The sequence below is a fragment of the Syngnathus leptorhynchus genome, chromosome 15 (assembly GCF_054491065.1).
Source record: "Syngnathus leptorhynchus isolate UIUO chromosome 15, UIUO_Slep, whole genome shotgun sequence".
Taxonomy (NCBI): domain Eukaryota; kingdom Metazoa; phylum Chordata; class Actinopteri; order Syngnathiformes; family Syngnathidae; genus Syngnathus; species Syngnathus leptorhynchus.
This window is the reverse complement of record NC_141209.1, coordinates 2,771,555-2,788,854: the sequence shown is the minus strand read 5'-3', so window position 1 is coordinate 2,788,854 and position 17,300 is coordinate 2,771,555. Positions and strand designations below refer to the sequence as shown.

At 45.1% G+C, this 17,300-nt stretch overlaps 2 protein-coding genes across 6 annotated transcripts; both read right to left on the bottom strand.

Moving 5' to 3' along the window:
- Nucleotides 1-455: 455 nt before the first annotated feature.
- slc2a1c (solute carrier family 2 member 1c) lies at nucleotides 456-3,606 on the bottom strand. The gene is made up of 11 exons (XM_085932052.1): nucleotides 3,553-3,606; nucleotides 3,154-3,217; nucleotides 2,833-2,931; nucleotides 2,604-2,764; nucleotides 2,303-2,543; nucleotides 2,076-2,238; nucleotides 1,775-1,959; nucleotides 1,601-1,702; nucleotides 1,423-1,524; nucleotides 1,048-1,251; nucleotides 456-966 (listed from the first exon to the last, which is right to left on the bottom strand). Exons 2-11 carry the CDS (start codon nucleotides 3,166-3,168, stop codon nucleotides 787-789), a joined length of 1,452 nt encoding a protein of 483 aa, XP_085788178.1. The 5' UTR covers nucleotides 3,169-3,217; nucleotides 3,553-3,606; the 3' UTR covers nucleotides 456-786.
- Nucleotides 3,607-5,509: 1,903 nt separating this feature from the next.
- smoc1 (SPARC related modular calcium binding 1) lies at nucleotides 5,510-17,027 on the bottom strand. 5 transcript variants are annotated; one of them, XM_085932479.1, is made up of 15 exons: nucleotides 16,726-17,027; nucleotides 15,119-15,284; nucleotides 14,935-15,018; nucleotides 14,000-14,112; nucleotides 13,832-13,931; nucleotides 12,891-12,941; nucleotides 12,422-12,469; nucleotides 11,459-11,548; nucleotides 11,105-11,185; nucleotides 9,754-9,946; nucleotides 9,499-9,581; nucleotides 9,209-9,314; nucleotides 8,811-9,055; nucleotides 8,617-8,670; nucleotides 5,510-6,686 (listed from the first exon to the last, which is right to left on the bottom strand). In XM_085932479.1, exons 1-15 carry the CDS (start codon nucleotides 16,990-16,992, stop codon nucleotides 6,670-6,672), a joined length of 1,698 nt encoding a protein of 565 aa, XP_085788605.1. In that variant the 5' UTR covers nucleotides 16,993-17,027; the 3' UTR covers nucleotides 5,510-6,669. The 5 variants fall into 5 exon arrangements, with proteins under 5 accessions (XP_085788605.1, XP_085788600.1, XP_085788601.1 ...); XM_085932474.1 differs by having other exon boundaries at nucleotides 8,637-8,670; XM_085932475.1 differs by having other exon boundaries at nucleotides 8,637-8,670; nucleotides 11,459-11,515.
- Nucleotides 17,028-17,300: the final 273 nt, after the last annotated feature.

The following is a 17,300-nucleotide window of genomic DNA, read 5'->3' as shown; positions in this document are numbered from 1 at the left end:
TCATTTCATTGGTGTCTTCCCCCAGTGTCTTGAGGATGACTGGCGGCGTTTGGTGGACCATGAACCCAGATGCTGAGGCTGTGAGATCAAAAGAAACAAAACGTGTCCATGTGGCTTTTCTCCCACTCGTTCATGATTTCTTACCTCTCGTCTGCAGCAGGATGAGGACAAGCACTGTCGCGATCATGTTCGTTGAAACGTGAGAGCTCCACTTGGCCTGCAAGATTCAGCTGGATTACCAGAAAAGGTGTGACAGATTTCCATTTAGCTACAGTAACAGTACCCAAAATGCTTCTTTGCTTCCTGACTGATATTTGGCGCCCCCTGTTATTCTAAAGCAGTTTTTTTTTTCTCTCAAAGTGAAATAGGGGCTCCCTCTAGTGGTGTGCAAAAGAATTACGTGCCAATTCAGTTGAATGTTTTTAAAGAGTTGTCTCAACACTGGCCCCAACAATTCCATATTAGTCAGGTTCTACTTGTGACGCTTGAGTGTGCGTCTCTTTATTTGGTTACATTTCTCCTTCATCAATACTTTAAAATACAATAAAGGATTCATCCCCCACATCGCTTTTGTCTTTTAAATATTCAAAACATTTCATCACTTCCCAAATAAAGCTTGAATGGCATTTTAAACATTTCATTTCCATCCAGTAGATCTGTGCACGCTATTGAGATAATGGAGACCCAAAGTTCCAGGTAAAAGTTTTTGAGTCTTTGATGAGTTCCTCAGTGCAACTACATTTTTGGATGGTTGGCTAAAAAAATAACAAGTGGTGAGTGAGCCGCTTAGCTGAAGGTGTTGAATCCGTTCTTATCGTGCAAAGGAAGGTTTTCTGCGCCCCGGAACTCCTCTGCAATTTCGTCGAACGTGCGACCCTTGGTCTCGGGAACTCGGAACCAGGTAAAGACAAAGCCAATCAGAGCCATGACCATGAAGAGGAGGTAAGAGTAGCCGCCGATGACTTTCTGCATGCAAGAGATGGACGTGGAAGTGGCAAAAAAAAGACAAGAACTCCGACCCAGTTGGAAAGTGGACTGGAAACTCACCAGTACTGGAGGAAAGAGAAGCGCCAGGAGGAATTTCCCTCCCCAGTTGAGCATGCTGGCGAAGGCCATGGCGATGGACCTGCCGCGCTGGTCGAACAGTTCGCCCGCGATGAACCAAGAGATGGGGCCCGGCCCGAGCTCGTACGCCGAGATCAGGCAGAACACCACCAGGACCTGCAGGATCCCCAGCGCGGGCACCATTTGCTGCACATAGGAGGACAAAAAAGATTTAAGAAGAAGTTAAGAAGGTTGTGAGACATCCAGCAAATGACGCTAGCTAGCAGCTATCTTGCTTCATTCATTGATTAATTAATTAATTGATTGATATATTAATCAAGCTAGCATTTTCCTCATCAAAGCGAGAGTGAAACTTACCACCACAGAATCTACGACAGTCAGGAGGAGGTTGCACACGCCGATGATAATGAAGCCGATCAGGAGAAGTCGCCTCCTTCCGGCTTTTTCCATCAGAAAGAACTGAAATTGGAAAGAAGGTTCAAAAGTGACTTGATACCATTACGCCGACTGTTTCGATGTAACAACGGGGACTCACGGCCACTAAAGTGAAGATCACGTTGACGGCCCCCACACCGAGAGTCAGGTACTTGGCCTCCTCGAAATAAGGATAGAACATCCTGGTGGAGTAGTTGATGATCTGCAAGACCGAGTTTCCAGTTAGTGTTTCAAATGACGCTTTCAAACCAGGGTGCCTTGTTGTCATGGTTACCGCGTTGAATCCTGACAGCTGGCTGGCCAGGTTGATGCAGAGGACGATGATGATTGGCTGCCTGTAGCTTCGCTTCTGGAAAAACTCCAAGACTCCGACGGACGCCCGAGTGTGCGCGGCCTCGGCTTTCATTTCCTCCAGCTCGGCCAGCACCGGCTCGGGACTTCCTCGCAGTCTAAGCAGGGCTGCAGGGACGGTCACATTGGAATCAGGGGGGGGGGGGGGGGGAAAGAACTTTTTGGGATGTACCCAAGACAGGGTTGGGCTTTGGAGTTAGGACTAAAAGTTAATATTGCCCCACCAGCGTCGGCCTTGTTCTCCTGCCCCTTGTTGAGGAGCAGGAATCGAGGGCTCTCAGGACAGAAAGGCAGGATGAGGTACTGCAACACCGCCGGGATCAAGGACAAGGACAGCATCACGGTCCAAAGTTCCTCTGTGCCCAACATGGTCTCCAGTCCCGACACCTGTAACGAGCCCAGTAAAAGTCCTCGAGTCTATCCAGCAGCGCTGCGCTAGCGTGATCCTCACCATCCCCAGCAGGATCCCCGAGGCGAAGGACACCTGGTTGAGGGTGGCGAAAGCGCCCCTCATCACGGTGGGCGACACTTCCTGGACGTAGAGCGGATTGAGGCTCATCACTAAGCCGCAGAAGAGTCCGAAAAGCAGCCTGCCCAGGATCAGAGCCTCAAAGGATTCAATGGCTTTGGACACCACCATCAGGGATACCCCCACCAGCGACAGGCAGTTGACAATCAAGATGGAGTTACGCCTGAAGGAGCCGAGATGAGGATTTCAGACACGCTCGGCATTTCTTCGCCAGCATCCTCACCGTCCAAAAGAGTCTGCCAAATATTTGACCCCCAAGCAGCCCAGTAGGGATCCAAAGTCCTTGATGCTGACGGAGAGGGACCACAGCAGGGTGAGGCTCTGCTCTGACAAGGTTTCATTATATCGGTCCTTCCAGGTCTGGTTGAAGAACTCTTCCATGATCTGTAAAACAAAAACACGATTGTTTTTGCCTGCTAAATCCTTTTCATTAATTAGTGGGTCGGTCTTACCTTTGCGGGCGCGTTGACATTTCCCGTGTGGTAGCCCACCTGCAGTGAGCCCAGAATCGCCCCCAGCACCGAGATCAGGAGTAAAGCCGTCAGGTGGCACTGGAACAGACGGCGAAATGATTTAGTTTCAATTTCAAGGCCTCCAAGATGGAGTTAGGGTTTAAAATGATGGCCCCTGGTATGTACATAGTCACAAAGGACAAGGCAGTAAGGATCATCTTGGAGGTTAAAGGTGCAGTCAAGTATTTTCACACGGTGCTAACACATTGACTGCATTCTGCTCGCACGTGTTTGGAGGGTGAAGAAGACCACAAGACAAACCTCCTGCATGGCCATTTGTCAGCTTCAGGTGAGGCTCGTCTCTCGACAGCTGATCATTTATTTCCTGTTGAGGAACAAACCAACAAGGTCACCATTCAAATCCTTCGCAAGCAGACGGTATCGAGAAAGCCTAAGCCTGATCTGAAACCTCAACCCAAGCTTGAAACCCCAAACAAGAATTCCAAACAGAACATGAAACACAAACCCAATCCTAAAACCCGAACCTAAAGTTCCAAATTGAAACCTTAACATTGTCTTAAAAACCACAAACCCAGTTTTGTAACCAATCCCGAACACCTAACCTTGAATCTGACCTGAAATTTTAACCTAGTCTTAAAACCCAATCCGGAAAAATGACTCCATCAATCAACCAGATAAAAATTCAATGTCGACACTCACCAGAGCTTCTGAATAAAACTCGTCCAAGGTAATCACAACGGAAAACGATTTTGGCCCACGTAAACGCTCAATCATTTACGACCTCTGATGCGATGCCATCCTCATCCTGTGCGATTCAAGTGCAAGTGTGTTCTTGGCCGAGCACTCCAACCCTGGAATTGTGCACACACACACACACACACACACAAATATACAAAAAACACACACCTACCAGACCAGTTTGTCTACTGATGAACTCACACACAGTCGCTGAATTTGTGGCTAGCCTGATAAAATAACAGCCGCGGGCCCCCCTGGGAAGCTTTCCGTGTAACAGCTGAACCGGTCCATGTTTTAGGGGCTGACCCGGGATCAGTTTACTTGTCCTGCTGTAACTTTGGACGACCTTAAGTGACTGATCCCAAAACCCTCGGGCCGTACGAGACGTGTGTTCGTTTTGGTTTTGTTGCGTACACGCGACCGTGTCGACTGGATGGAATTGTTAATGACTTTGTCTTTCTAGGAAATGAAAATGCCAAGGTCAGCAAAAACGGGCTCAACACATTCGCGGCTAATGCTAATGCATTGTAGTCAAAGTATTTCAAAGTGTAAAGAACGTCGTAACCTCCACCCATCAGCTCTGTCGGCGCAGCTGATGCGTGTCTGGAATATGAACTTTGACCTCCCCCAGGCCAAGGCGACCCCTTGACCCCTCGGCAGGTTCTCACCGACCCTGACCCCCCCCCCAACCGGCGTTAATGGCCCGTTCCAATTACTCCTCATGGCGTGTCATGAGCTTTTAAGTGTTTCAATGCACATGCGAGCCTATCCCAGCTGACTTTGAAAATATAAACCATTTTGGAAAAACCGCAAAAAAAATAATGATAGCAGGTAAAAATATTCAATATAAAAATTCAAAAATGTCATTTTTTTGGCATAATAAATTATTGAGCATAATTTTGGGGCTTTGATGTTGGTACACAACTTGAACGATGCGGTTTAGTAACTCAAACAAGATGCGATTTAGTTATTTTTATTGAAAATTGCTCATTTTGGAGAAAAAGGGGGATTCCGCCGAACAGCAACGATACGGCACGAGTGCGTTCCCCTCAAACTTCTGCAATGAATCGGCGCCAGATAAATAAAAGTGACACGGGGTCACGAGCCCCAATTCCAGTCGCCACCTGTGAAATGGTCATTACAAAAGTCGTTTGAACTTCACACCGCGAGTCCAATGTGCTACATGTGATGAGCCAGATGTACCGCAGCTGCCTCGTGGCTCCAATTTCATCGGCGATACAAGCTCAACCCAACACGCGCCGCCATTATCGGTCTCATCTGTACATGGCATCGAAAACAGAGTGTCTTTGTCGTTTTTTTTTTTTTGCTTGACGCATGGAAGCTATTAGCGTTGATTGGGAGAGTGCACCTTTTAATTGCATGTCAACTTCAAACAATAAAAGGTTCACAAAGACGAAGGGCAGGAAGTGAAGATGGCCTCTTTTTTTGTGGGTCTACTCGTAATGGACAAACCTACTAAATTTGATGCTTTGTTTTTAGAGTCTGGGCAAAGCCACAAAATGGCGTACGTGTTTTTTTTCTTCTTCTTCCGAATAACAACATTTGTAAAGAGTACTCTTTTAAACGTAACCATACACAAGTCGTCTAAATTGTGAACACAAAGTATTGCGCAAAACAAAATCATTGTGTTGACTTTTGAAGTTTCTCACGAGATTCAAATATTTATCTTACAGATTGCGATTTGTATAACGTCACATGTTGTGTACAGAAAGCAGGATTAACCAGAGTAAGGCATTGCCAATATCAATGGACTGAGGCATGTAAACATAAAATTCCATTTTAGTGCTCATTTACTCGCATTGCTAATCTTCTTGACGGTTAAGTGCATTTGTGGCGGGAGGGGCAGGGTCAAAGGGCAGTTAAAATATTCATATCATAATTAAATACTCAGAATACATACGTATGATTTTTTATTGTTATTTTAGGTTGGCACAAACTTGAGTTTTCTTCAAAAGTTAGCAAAAAAAACAACAACTGATCATCGAGTGCAGACAAAATTTGCGCAAATGTTGGGTTGCACTTGAGGGCCGAGTAGCACAGACTAACGTTACCAAGTGACCCAGCGAAAAAAAAATCAGCCCAAAGGCCAAGTGAATCGTTACTCCGTGCAAACTCCGCCCCGTCAGATAATCACACTGCCACTAATGTTTCTAGAAAAGTTGCTTACAGTTAGTGTTGCAAAAATTTGACCATTTTTAAAGTTGGAAACTTTCCATGGGAATTCATTTATGGAATTATTTAGGTCTATTTGGAGAAAATATATTTGAGTAGAGGTGCAACAATTACAAAAAAAAAAAAAAAATGAATCGACGATCACAATCGACAATTGATTCGAGACCTTGTTTAACTTCAAATTGAATTTTTCGCCTCTCGACGGCAAATATTTTCAAATGTTATCATTTGAATTTCCCATTTCCTGAAAAGTTTCCAGAAATGTATGTGGCAACCCTCTTTACAGTGCAAGGGGATCCATACAGCTCAAATTCCGTGCTGATGAATTCAACTTGGGCAGTCACAGTTTCATTCCAATTCGTTGCGCACGTTCATATGTACAACAAACATTCCTTCGCCGTTGCTATTGTCGTAGGGATGGGCAATCCATGACATTTGGAGAAATTTCAAGTCGGAATGTTCTATTACTCAACAGCCCCCCCCCCTCCCGCTTCAAGACCCGATTCTACACATCGATGCCCAGCCCTCGTTGAGAGCAATGTGCATTTTAGCCTGCTAACTTTATGCACAGGCTCCACTTCTGTGACAATTTGTCTTCTCATTCTTGGAGAAACACCTTTTCACTTACTTCAAAACCACAAACAAACCCCAAAATGCAAACATGTCGAACAAAGGGAGGAGAAAGTGCAAATATTTTGGCGCTGCTTTGTTTTCTTCTGTTTTTGCGCGAGCGTGCGTGCGTGTGTGTGTGTGTGTCTGTACGTAACGAGTCAGGAAGTTATTTTCTCTCCGATCCGACTTTCTTTTTTTCGCCGTCGAGCGAGCGAGTTGATGCCTTCCTTCTGTGCCCTCTGCTCTCGTCTCGGCTCCTGGAACGTTCTCCTCTCACACCAGACGACCTACTGCAATCATAGAACGCAAAGACACGCATGTCGCTATTAATCGCTAGCGCGCAACGTAGCGCTCACTCAGTAACACCGCTTTGGCCTATGAATAACGACAAAGCAACTTCCAAGACGGCCTTCCCTCAAAACCTCCTTCACTGCCGTTGACGGCTACAGACGTTCATTTTTACTGGGTGACAGAGGATGAGTTTATTGAAAGTATTTATTTATTTTTTTTCCATAATGGATTGCTCACAGATGGCCACATTAACGCGTGGCATTACATGTTACGGAACTTTTGTCGTTATGTGCAAGCTTGTGTTTGTGGGCCCGCTTTGTGACAGCTTTAATGCAGGTGCTCTCGTGGTAGCTTCTGGATTTAGCTTTCAAAAACTCTCGAGTGGGCCGTAAATCTCCAGCGCGTCGGAGTATACTTTTTATCCACGTGGAAATAAAATATTACGGCCAACTATTTACGAGGGCCGCTCGTTTTTAGACGTTTGACATGTTAAGTATGGTTTTGTTCGCCAAAACGCGTAAGGGCCGGCCGACTTGAGTCACATGACTAACGACCCCGCAGCTCTGGCTCGGATCTGCATACGCTTCAGGTTAATTACCCAATTCCCCATTTAGGGCCCATATACAATTTTATTTGACTAGTGACTATAAATAATAGTTATTTGACTACAAATACAATTTATATGCATTTCTAAATCACTGTATGTGGTGTAAATTTGGAGTCTGTTGAATGTGTGCAAAAATTGCTTTGCAAATTGTGCCTTCACGGATTATGTCATGATCTCTAAAAAGTTTTGTCTTCTTTTAAGCTTATCTGGCATGTAAAATGTAAAGCGGCCTGATTACCAGAGCATAAATAGTGCATTTTCTAAAAACATTGACATCTTATGAGCCGGGTTTGAACACATTCACCTAAAACAAACAAGGCGTGTACTTACTGAGAATCAAATTAGTAATAAACATCCATGAACCTGTTTTACGGGAACGGTATGTAACCAACCCGAAGGTTTGTAGATAAAATGATATTGCAAAGGAACTACTGTGTGATCGGCACCCTTTAGTTACTGTTGACTAAAGACTTAACATTCTCAATCCCGTTTGTTTGTAAGCGAGTCCTGTTGCTGTACATTTTGCCTTCGGAGTTTACATTCACTAAGTAAACGATCCAAAACAAATCCAAGTGCGACACTTGAAAAGCATATAGATCAAGCTTGATCATATCATCGGATTGTTTGTTGTTGAAATCGACGCTCTTCAAAAGAACCTTCCGATGGAGACTATTTATAAGCGAGTCACTTTTACCACACACACACGATGGTCGGGAATCACCGGCTTAGGCAACAGCCGCTTGCGAAAGGATCTCGCGAAGCCAAATCTCCCAACTCAAATAAAATGCGGTCATGTTCATTTGAGGGACCAAGGGAGCCATATTAACAGCTTGCCTGCTGATTCGGCAGAAAGCTGCGCGGAGAAAATGGCCGCCCTGGGACCACTCAGCCTTTCAAGACCCCCCCCCCCCTGCCCATTACGCGGATATGTAGTGCTTTGCCGCCACATGCTCTTAATAAGCCCAGTCAATAAAACAGCAACCCAACATTGCGACATGGAGTGCAAATGTCACAGCGACCTAAAAACGATACGGGCCGTTTAGAATTATCCAGGCATGGCCGAACACAACGGGACTCGTTAACTGATAAAGGTGCGGGAAATTCAAGATGGCCGCATGTGTGCAGGTGCAGAGGAGGTCTTGAAGTTGGGTTTGTGGAATTCGAAAAGGCAATTTTGACATATGGAGATGACTCTTGGTGTCTAAACATGAATACATGGCAGTAAGGATTAATGTGCATATTAATCAGGTTAAAACCTAAACTATGAACTAGTGTCCAAGCAGAGACATATTAGTCAAAGTAGTAGGATTAGTGGCTCTTACTGAACACATTTGTCCCTTGCCTTGTCCCGTAGTTGCTGCTTGCTGTGGAACCACCTGTGAAAGGAATAAACAAATAAGTCACATGTCTGTGTCAACATGACAGTTTTTCTGCACCTACTTTGGAAATTTGATTGCCTCCAGCAATGGCCCGATAAGATACGATGTTTACGTAACTGAAACATTTCTTTTCGTACCGTCCTTGGCGACTCCGAGGCAGCCCTTGAGCTCGTGCAGCGAGATGGTTTTGTCCTTGTTCAGGTCACAGTAGTCGGTGAACTTGCGGGCGCACTTCTTGGGCTTGGCCTTCTTCTTCAGGTACCTCTTGAAGGGCTTGAGCTCCTTCTTGCCCACGTCCTGGCTGCCGTTGGCGTCAAGCTGGGCAAAATACCAGTGCACCACTCGCTCCTCTAGCGTGTGGCTGGGGTCCGGCTCCACGAACCTGTCAGTAAAATACGTTTTTTTAATTTTTTTAGCTTTGTCTTTGTTTCTGTAACGCCTGTGAAAAACATTGTGCTACATAAATAACTTTGACTAGCAGTATGATTTGATAGCCCATTAAATGTATTCAGGATTTTAGACTGTCGTTACCTACCTCCCACCACCGGAGGGGGCTGGCGAGTTTATGGCTTGTACCATGTCTGTGGTCAGGGCGTCTAACAGGCTGGTAATGAATTCCACCTTTTTTCCTTCAGGGCAACCTGACAAAAAAAAAATTACCTTTCATATCTAATTAGTGTGGTTTTGGAGAATAATACTGTATTTTAATGTTGATCATGATAGTGGTAGCTACAGGGACAAACCAATTTTTCACGTGGTGTTTGGTCTGAAAAGTTTGAGAAGCACTGCTTTAGGTTAACGTTGATTGCAGTAGGGAAAAAAAACCTGTCAGGTCTCGGCCCTGGAACAAATCTTCGGCGTCGGAGCTGCGAGAACGTGCGGCGCTGTCACATTCTGGCGTCTGGTACCTGTTGAGACCAGATACACAAGACTGGGACAGAGCGGCAAGACGTCTGTCGGGATTGGCAAAAACCTGCCGTGTTACTTTGGCGCCATCTTCTGGCTATTTTGAAGTGAATTGAGGAGCTTCATTTGGACCAAAGTAGTACTTGAATTCTATCTCACCACGTGACGCAATACCTGGTGGAGGTTCCCGGAATGGGTCGTCCGGTGTCGACCAGCACGCACCAACAGTAGCCGGTGGACTGGTGGCACTGGACGGCCTTGTAGAGGCCGGCGGGCCCGCAGTCGGGGATGAAGACGGCCTCGCGGGGGTTCTGCCGGGCCTCGTCCAAGGCGCTCTGTCGCTCCTGGTCGCAAGAGGGAACTTTCTCTAGAAGCATGACAAACAAACTCAGTGCAAGCATAGAGTAGTCTGGAAAAGAGTCAACAACATGGCGGAGTATTTTCCAGAATGTTAAGCTGCAACTGTTTAGAGCCTTTCCTTTTTCAAGATGGTCTTGCTAACAAAATATGGAGCTGATTATTCACACTGCAGCGTCGGTGGTCTCGGCGTGTGCAATTAAAGGAGATTTAGCACAAACTTTTCTGCTTCGTTTCCTTGAAGATGTCATAACAGTGATGCAGCTTCATGTTTTTTTTTTGTTTTGTTTTTTGTTTTCCCATTGAGTCACGCGTCCTATCTTCAAAGCTTCATGTTTTTGGCATCAGGACGACACCTTGTGTTGTTCATCAGCATGTTTCTAAGTCATGCGCAACAATTTCAAACAAGCAAAAAAACGTGTTTTCACCAAGGTCAGAGATTCTTTCAAAATGTTTGAGATTTTAGTGACGAGTTTCCTAACAGCAGTACGTCGCTAACTGTGACGGCGCTAATTAGCGACAGCTCGAGGTCACTTAGGGTTTTCCTGTCGCTGTGGAAAGTTTAACATTTCCATCTTGTAACGTAGGCGGACAATGTCAGCAATGAGTCTGTTTGTCATCCTGGTCCTGGCTAAAGTTCTCTCATGTTTGATATAGCGACGTGACACTGGCGCCAAGGAGTGGGATTCCCGTAAGAAAATGACTTTTGCGAATGGAAAAAGAAAGTGTAATTCAATCTAGCGTTATACCGATGTTTTTTTTTTTTTTGTATTGGTTGTGTTCCTTCTCTTCACTCGACAGGAATAAAACAACTCGACAAGCTTTAAGCATGGAACAATTTGGCCGTAGTGGACAAAAGATGATGCGCTGAGAACAGGCTGGCCCTATTTTATGCCTTTCACTCCTCCGGGCGCCGAGCCAAGTGGATTTTTTTAAACTCCGGTCCATATCCTGATTCAGGCCTAACCTTTCCTCCTCCTCCTTGTCTGATTCCCTTCATCCTGAAAGCCTCTTTGCCGGAGTTAACCCCCGGCCAGCCCCTCTGCTGTCCGCCCGCCTGCCCGCCTCCCCAATGGCTTTCAGCTGTGCCATAATCACAGCAAAATTCTTTCAGAGCAAGCAGTTAAATGACAAGGAAACACTGCAAGTTGGTCTTTCGCAGTCTCACCTTGCTTCCTGGATGAGGAGCTGTTCTGCTTGTTCTCCTTGTAGACCAACTGCTTGATCCAAAGCGTGGGGGCGGTTATCTCTGCAATGACAGATGGTTGTCACGTTACCGACGGCAACCATACTCAATTAAAAAAAAAAAATCCTAAAGATATTACACACTGTGATTATTTTTTTCTAATTTTTACATAAAAATTATACCCAAAAAAAATGATGCCTTATTATCCTGACTTAGATTGTCAAAAGGGTTTCAGGTTTCCGTGAGTGTCCTTAACACCTGCCTCAAATATTTCTTCTAATCCCAAAACCCTTGAGTTGAGTACTTGTGTAAATTCCAAAACCTGAGTACCCTTACCATCGCCTTCGGCCGGGACGAGGGTCTCCATGGTGGGCGTCGGCTTTGAGCCGTCGTCTGGATTGAGGGTGAGAAAGAAACGGAAAGAGACTACCATTATTGAGGTTAATACAATCTACTCTCCACAAGTGTTGAATGGTTGGGATTTGCACACGGCCCGGCAAAGGTGGATACAAAAACGTAGACACACACACACACACACACACAAATGCACAAGAAGAACAGTAGAACAAAGCGCGACCACCCACATGTTGGAGATGTCCCGCACACTCTCACACATAATGAAACATCAAATAGGCCCACACCGACACAATCTTTCTTTTTTTGCAAAGTCCACGAAGCACACACACACACTTACATTAGAAGGACCCCCCCACACACACAGCTCCCATTAAGGGGCGGGATGCGTCAAGTAAAGACCACCCACTGGAAATTAAAAAATGTCATGGCGGTCTGGTAGAATCATGATGACATTGTGGTTTTTCACAAGTGTGTTTCATTTTGTTTTGACGTTTTCTTTTGATGTGTCTTGTTGCGCGACAAATAAAGACGTCATTGACAATAAATTGAACATGCTTTTAATTGGGGGCAATGATCGATTGGTTTGAAGCTGTTTGTTGAAATCTGAGCTGGGAGAAAATAAAATAAAAAAATCAAGGTCACAAAACGAATGCGACGAGGTGCGTCTTACGTAACGTTAAACGCCCCCCCCCGCGGGAAATACTCACCCACGTGCAGCTTTGGAGCATCTGGAACATTCCTTTAGGAAGCAATTCAGTCATAAGCAAAGCACAGACAACCCGCAGTTGATACATTGGAGATATTTTGGAAGAAAAATGTTTGGTCCTTCAATCAAACAAACCAATGAGCAGATGAATTGATGCAATTAGTTCGATTTTTTTGTAATAATTTTCTTTGGGCCACAGCTGATGATAAAGAAAACAATTGTTGAGCTCAACTCACCTTTTCGACCCGAGTTTGCCGGCCCGGGCGGTCTGTCGGTCACGGACCCTGCAGATTAAAAACACAAATGTCTACAAAGCAGAAAACAGCAGTGACGACGATTGCGGGCCTGCGAATAATCAACGAGTATTTGGAGTTCTTTTGCGGTCTGGATAGATTGATCCGAGCTCAAATGAGCCACGACGAGCAAACAAAAATTTTTTTAGGGGAGGTGTGTTTTCAGAATTTTCGCTAAAGTGCAGACAGTGAAACCCTCGAGATTACAAAAAAAAATAATAATAAAAAATTACACGCCAGCTAAAAGGCTGAAAATCAAAGCCATCTTCTCACCGGAAAAACAAGTAAAGCGTTTGTGATCCCAGACATGCAGGTGGCAACATGCTTTTGGGATGCAAAGAGCAGAATAAAAAGAAGGAAAAAACAAAACAAAACGATGAGCAGTCTCGATTTGGATGGGATGCTGTACTACCTGTCAATGCGCTCGTCCCAGCGTGACTTCCCAAAAACTCATGGAAGTTTCCTGCGAATGTATACGACACACCATTGAAGCCTGTCACATGACCTGCGTGCGTGTCAGCGAACGCTGGCCGGAGGAAAACAAATAGAAAAACGCTCGCCGCTGCACTTTCCCTTCCAAATCGCCCTTTACGGGACAACAATCGGCCATATTCTTCAAAAAACACACACACACGCCCCCCCCTCCAAAATGGATGAAAAGACACGAGGAAAATCATTCAAAGAGGCCGCAAACAATTTTCGGTCAACTACTGGCTGGGAAGGAAACTTGTCCGTGAACCTTCTGAGAGAGTCCCCATGGTGACACTAAAGGAACTATAAGCACCATTTTGTTTTCCGACATTACACAACAATCATTCATATCTGTCACGGGACACCGCAAAGACAGTATCTAAAAAATAAATGGAAACTGGTCATCGAGATTCCTGAAATAGGCTTAAGAAGAAGAAGGCTGCGCAATAAGGGCGAAAGCTGCATTACAGTTGGAATTTCTGGCAAGTACTGGCTGTTGTCCTCCATGTGCCAACAATCTCCTTTATGTCTGGGCAATGGGATCAGGAAGCTTGTTTATCTCACAGAGAAAAAAAACATTTATCCACAAAATACATGCGTCGTGACTTCTTTGCAGCCAGCCAAGAGCAGATTGCCCGCAAAAAGCCATTTTGACGAGAATGCGGGGCAGAGCATGGCAGCCAAGTTAGTAACACAGCCTTAAAATTTGGGGAAAATTCTAATTTGCTATTTCACTTTATTGCTCTGAAAATTATTCATTTACTAAAATCAATATTAATATATGATAGAAATATAATAAAAAATTTGGGAAAGCTGTAAAATTTACATGGGAATTTTTATTAAGATTTAATCCTGCAAATAAAAATAAAAAAAGGGCAGTACCTGAACACACGGGAGTTCTGTTGTGTACCGAGGAACCGCTCACTGGCTTTCCGTCGGTGGTGACGCACCAGCAGTAGCTCGTCAGCGTGTGACACTGCACCTGCGCACAAAGCCATGATCGCAAAACAATCTTTTGGTTCCGGCGTTATCGTCATCATCGTCGCAGACCTGTGCAAACGAGCCATCCTCGTTGCACTCTGGAACAAACATGGACTCTTGGGGTCTCCGGGCTTGCTCCAAAGCTTGGCTTCTCTCCACGCGACACTTTGACTGACCCTCATCTAGAACCAAACAGAATCGGACAACTTTACGTACAGCTGTACAAAGCCATTTAAGAAAAAAAACAAAAGATTGAAGCCACTAAACCCATTTGACATCTTCATCACCTTGGCGACTTAGGGTTTTATTTTGGTAGTTTTCTACTTTCTGTTTTGTTACCATTTAGTTTGGTCGGTCATCTTTTGGTTTTGTTCCCACTTTCTGTTCGGTTGCATTAAGTTTAAAAGTAGCAAGATCCAACCGCCGAGGACCGGGAAGCTGCCGGTTCTGATTCGAGCTGCAACAAAACAGAGCCGTGGCGGAGCATCTGCGAGAACGTGTGATCTTTGCCCAGCTTTCCTTCACGCACGCTTGATTTTATGGAACAAAAAGTGCCTATTAGCGTCGGGAAAGACGACACCACTTGACCAAAAATGGATCTGGTGAGAGGTGCTGTTTTCCTACAGGTCACCGAGAAGGGAGAGGGGCGGGTGAGCAGAGGCCGAGTTGCGACCTTTTTACTCAGCGCCGATCAATCTGTGCTGCTGAACTGAGCGAGTGAATGATGGAGGTCTGTGAAAAATTACACGCCAGCTAAGAGGCGGAAAATGAAAGACATCTTCTCATTCACTTTGCTTTTTTTTTCTTCTTCTTTTTTGTCCAAGCTAACAAGAGTGTGAAAAAAATGATTAGAATTTCTCTTGCTCAAGTCTGAAAGGGGAGAATTTTTATTTGGAGAAGAAACGCGCTTTTTGTCTCAGGCCAAAATCCAATCTGTATATTGTTCATGGCTCTTTTTTTTTTTTAGTTTTTCAAAAATTCTATTTATTAAAATACCTACTTACCTGTTTGCAAAGCGTGTCTGGCCACAGATGGCGGCGTAGGTGGAAGCGCCACCGCTGACTGCTCAACTTTCACCCAGTTTTTTCCTGATAGTCAAAAACGTGAAACATAGCACATGACTGCCCTCCTGTGGCCAGGAGGCTTTGACCTGGCACCTTTGAGGTAACTCCCAGGTGGTGCGCTCACCTCGACAGCGGCCGCGGTGCGCCAGCGTCAGCGTCTTGTCTTTGCAGCGTGCTCTCTGCAGCTCGCATCCGTTGTCGTAGCTCCGTCCATCCGAGCCGCACACTGGCTTGGCCTGCGGTCGCGTGCACGCCAAGCCGCAGTGGTTGTCTCTGTCGCCAATCAGCCACTGAAACCGCAAAAATGGGGAAAAAAGATTTTCCTTTTTTTTTATGTTACAATCAAAGCAATAATTCAGACATATTAGAAACGAGCAGAGGCTGACTGGAGAAGCTTCCAGCTAACAGGAGAGAGGCAAATGTCAGATCTGGCTTTCATTATCCTGATTGGAACGGCAGACAATTGAGCATGAAAAGGCATTTTCCGAGGGTGAACTCATGTGTGATTGGCCGCTGATGGAGTCGGCGTCCAGGACATCTGTCAATGGCCCGTAAAAGCCCTTCAAAAAGGAGAGCCCCGGCATTCCTAATGAGAGGTTTTGGCTCGTAAAAAAAAAAAAAAGAAAAAGTGTGTGTGTGTGTGTGTGTGTGTGTGTGTGTGTGTGCGTGTGTGTGCTTTGGAGCGCGCGCCTCTGTCGGGATAAAACGATCCGCTGGCATTTTGAGGAATTTAGACGTTCAAATAATTTGAATTGTGAAGCTGTTGACCACTTTTTACATTTGTATTGACAATGACCAATGTTAAAATTTAACGGCATCATTTCACGCTTTCTTTAAAAATGCCAACGTGCGGTACCGCGCCCGAGGTGTACCTGCATCCACACACCTGTTTTACCTCAGCGCCAATAAAACATCATCCTTTTTCCCGTTGATTTGCACTTCTTTATACTTTCCTGTCGCTTTACAGCTCTGACTATTAGTCACTCTGCAACGAGCAAGTAATAAACCACATTTGGCTTTCTTAAACTTCCCGTTATCCCGCTACGGGGGGAAATTCCGGGCATCGATTGCATCACAGGAGAGGAGTGTTGCCTTTCACTTTTATTTGGGAATCCATCCAGGAGGCAAACGATGCATTCAAATGCCTCAAGAGCCCTAAAATAGCTTTTCCTCTCATTCGCCGACCGCCACTTAATCAGCCAACCTGTACCTTTATTATCATATAATGGTCATTATTATTACGTTTGGAGGCCGGCAGATCCAGACGGAGTTACACAAGCGACTCTTTTGGACATGTGTTGTGAAATTGCTCCAGTGTGTGACCAAGTATGACAGTTGACCACAACAATTACATCGAAACGCATGAACATGCGGATTGTTCAGAAGGCAAAAACACAATGTCTAATCTCAATATTAATACTTAAAGCGACAATGACGTCAAATGTCATCAATTACATTTTTTTATGGGAATGAGCAGGGGGAAAAAAAAGTCTTGGGCAACTCTGGTTTGATTATTTAGGTCTTTGGTGGATGTTTACTAAAGCAAAAATGATTGGCAGAAAAGACGACGTAAATCCGCGGGTGCCGAAACGCGAGTATGCGGGGGTCCACTGTACTCATTAAATCTAGAAATGTATTTTTTGTAGATACAGTCTCAGTGGACGTAGTAGGATGAAATAAAGATATTGAAACAATTTCGAATGCTGTCAAATTTGATGTAGTGCGACTCACCCTGTTAGCCGGCTTGTTGTGGCTGGCGTGGACGTGGGGCAGGTAGCACACGAGCAGGAGGGGCACCATGAGGTGACACCAACACGTCGCCGCCACAAAAACAACAACAATACGGGAAGACAACATGGCAGCAGCGGGCTCGAAAATATCGTCTAGGACTTCTTCGTGGCAGCAGTCACATAATAGTGACAGGCGTGGGACGACCGTGGCCGCCACCGCACTTGCGTGTGTCGAGTTGCTGCTCTCCGCAGGTTGACTTTCTCTCATCGCCGGCGGCGCGCACTTTTCATTGCCTACTTTCTTTGAAAGATGGAGCCTGGTGAGTGATTGACGTTTCTGTTCCACCAATGGGAGGCGACGGGTTTGGTTAGAAGCCACGCCCCTCTTCTGATTTCAGCAGTCCGGTTCATGAGTTTGCAACGTTGGTGGACATTAAAAAAAAAAAAAAAAAAAAAAACGTTCAATATTGGAATTTTTTATTTTTTAATGCATATTTTCAATGTTCAAGTTCACATTTTGGTTTAATGTTATATTTATCTGTTGTGTATTCTATTCCAAATGCAAATGAGTACCAT